The sequence below is a fragment of the Nematolebias whitei genome, chromosome 9, assembly GCF_014905685.2.
Source record: "Nematolebias whitei isolate Nwh7 chromosome 9, NemWhi1, whole genome shotgun sequence".
Classification (NCBI taxonomy): Eukaryota; Metazoa; Chordata; class Actinopteri; order Cyprinodontiformes; family Rivulidae; genus Nematolebias; species Nematolebias whitei.
In genome coordinates this window covers 27,777,389-27,780,648 of record NC_056506.1, presented here as the reverse complement: position 1 = coordinate 27,780,648, position 3,260 = coordinate 27,777,389, and the positions used below count along the sequence as shown (strand labels likewise).

The following is a 3,260-nucleotide window of genomic DNA, read 5'->3' as shown; positions in this document are numbered from 1 at the left end:
TATATATATATATATATATATATATATATATATATATATAGTGATATTTCAGAGCATTCTGACGATAACTATAAATTTTGTGATATAACAAAAAAAAAATAGAAATCCTAGTTATTCATTTGACAAAATTAACTTAACATGTTGCTCTGCAGTATTATATAAATAAAAAAAATAAAAAAACACGAGGTTTAATTTTATTGAAATTACTTTATTTAGTAAATTATTCAGTCTCCAAGTATAAAATAAAAATGATCCTTCTGTTATTTAGATTGAAAAGTCTGCACAAAATATAGATCGATAAATCCACCACAAAAACTAAGGTGCAGGTGCAGTTCCCCAAAATAACTAAATAAAATGAAGCTTAAGATCTGTTGAGCATAAATGTAACATACAACAAAATATATGTTGCTTTTAAATGAGCTATAACTTCCAGAACTTGTAACAACGTGATCAGCTGACCCTGAAGCTTGTGGTGTTTCAACTTCCTCTGTTCCTGCAGGAGTGATTCATTTCTCTGATGCTCTGTCTTTGATTACCGCTGTTCTTGGTCCATGGATGGAACGACTGTGGAACTCAAGGACACTGTTGAGCTGCGTGTGTTTGTACCGGCATTTTAGCAGGGGAGACGCAGCCGATCTGCGCCCACACCAGCAGCCCAGAGCGGGGTGGGGAGAGAGAAAAAAAGTCGAGCTGCGTTTGTATAGGCAGCTTAGAGCAGGGTGGTCGGGAGGGAGAGACAGCTGAGCCACGTGTTGTTAGTTTTTAGCTTTTTAGCTAGCTAGAATTGTGCACAACTAATTAGCGCTACGCCAGTACCGACATGTTTTAGATGGTTCATAGTTAAAACAACAAATAATTTCCCTTTGGGATTAATAAAGTATTTTTGAATTTGAATTTGAATGTGGAGGTGGGGGTGCGCATTTCGGTTCAGTTGTTCGGCGTGCTCGTTCTGTTAACGGGGCGGGGCGCCCTGACGTATTATGTCATGAAATTAGCATATCATCATGATATCATTTATTTTCACGGGCAAGCTTTTTTACCTGTATTATCGTGAACGATATGATGTGGCCCAGCCCTAATGAGGTGTATGTTGTGTTGAACATGTGCACAGAAAAGGAGAGGGTAATTAAGACATTTTAAATTTATCTGGCAAGCCTAATGCCGGGTTCAGCTGCATTAATTGTGCATGCAGCGTCTGCATGATCACAGTTTCGTCTAAACTGATGAATACACCAACGTCTCTTTGGACCCTGAATTTTATTAGTTTTGCACCTACATTCATTCATCCTTTATTTATACAGGTTAGTCTCAGTGAGCCTCGAGGACTCATTTACAAGAGAGGCCCCCCAAAAATCTCAACTCTGAAACCTGGATTCATAAACTGGGTTTCAAAGCGAATGAGAGCTGTTGTCTGTAAATGAATGTTCAAAGTGCAGCAGAAAGGCTACAGTTTCACATCGTATGAACGGGGCCTCAGACTGGCTGCCCTGTATGTCAATCAAGTGACAAATTTCATAGTGAGGATGATAGGCTGTCTGTTTTTTAATGCCATGTGATTACCCATAATATCTTTGAGATCGACCTGTAGATCATGCTCGACGTATTGGGCACGCCTTCTGTAGACTCTGTTCACTTGCGGTTAGATCTGAATAAGTTTAGAACCAGGTTAAGACGTCTTTATCATGTCCCGATACATAAAACCCTAGAACTGAAAATGGGTGTTTTCGTTTGCCCCTTTTGTTAAAAAAAAGTTTAACACCAGTGTTGTGCATCTTTCAGTGTGAAAAATCTCACCCTGAACACTGATGTGTTTTTTTTCTTCTTCTTCAGGCAGGAGCACCAGCTGGCTCGTTCCCTGCAGGAAGTTCATCCACCAACCCTTTCCTGTAGCACGGCTCCTGGTTTTTGCCCCCAGAGGGCAGCATGCAGCACATACTCAACGCACTTGTTCCGTCACGCTGTTAGTGGCAGTACATTTCTTAGAGACTTCTATAATTTTTTTATATAAAGGTTTACAACACTATGAAGGAGTACAAAGAAATATATTAAACACTAAGGGACATTTGTGTGGGACCTGTACTATTTGGACCATATACTACTATATGCGTTTTATTTTTTGTTATAACTCTAAGCTTGGTGCATATCACCATTTGTAATCACAAATAAGTACATGTAATGTATATCGAGGACTGAATTTAGCAAGGATGCTTATTTTCAAACCTTGTATTTAAAAAAAAATCTAAAAAGAAAAAAAAGAAACTAGAGACAAAATACTAATAACAGGGTTCTATGAAAATTACAATGAATTAAAGCAGTAATGTTTAGGAAAGTTTTCCATTTTCATAAAGGGATTTTTAATTATTTTAAGGGCCTATTGCTAATATCAGCACACAAAAAAAATCCTACATCAAAGCACTTATCTTAAACAGTTTCTAAAGATGAAATTCAACACAAAGCTACCAAATCCACATCTCAAAAGTAACTTTTCAAAGCAAGTTACTAGGATGTGGAAATAATATTGGACTACTAGAAAACATTTTGATTACTGTTAGTGTAATAATAAAAAAACAATAATAAAATAGTGTACACTATAACAATGAGCTGACGAATGAGATGAGCAGAACCTGTTCAGGTGATGGGACCAGCTGGTCTCTGAGTACAAACAGGGAAAAGACAAAAAGAGGGGGGTGTTCAAAGTGCTTTTGTATCCAAATTCACAAGTCTTTGGTAAAGTTTAGTATACTGTAGGAAGCTCAGTTCTGCTAGTTGTCAGAAAAATATTTTAGATATTCACTATACTCTTATGAATTAAAAAATAAATGGGTAGACCGTTATTGAAAGCTTCAGACTTGAGGTCCACTTCGGGCTACCTCATAAGAAGCTGCGATCCACTTGGTGAGGAGATTGGGGGCGGAGGGGGCTTCTTTTTCTTTTTTTTTTAACAAAAGATTTCAAATCCAAATATGAGAGCAGTCCATCGTGTAGTTCGTGTCCTCGCAACAGCTTTTCTCTTCTTTGCCTTGTTATTGAAAATGTTAGAGAAGAAGAGCAATGGGGATCTATTAAAAAAAGACAAAGTACAAAACCGTGATTTCAGGGATTACTAACGGTCATTCACAACTCTGGAGAACTTGTCTTTGTTGTGCCACCTATGACTAACGATGAATTTGATAATTGTGCTTCTTGTTTTTACAAGAATAAGTGTGTACATATATAAATATATGTATAAATAAATTAAAAGATTTTTAACTACAAAATTG

At 36.9% G+C, this 3,260-nt stretch overlaps 1 protein-coding gene across 1 annotated transcript in view; it reads left to right on the top strand.

Moving 5' to 3' along the window:
• The window catches only part of agfg1b (ArfGAP with FG repeats 1b), a 38,093-nt gene extending 35,838 nt beyond the window's left edge, over positions 1 to 2,255 (top strand). The window contains exon 12 of the mRNA XM_037682164.1: positions 1,831 to 2,255. Coding sequence (XP_037538092.1) covers positions 1,831 to 1,890 — 60 coding nt within the window. The 3' untranslated portion in view covers positions 1,891 to 2,255. The remainder of the gene's footprint in view (positions 1 to 1,830) is intronic.
• Positions 2,256 to 3,260: the final 1,005 nt, after the last annotated feature.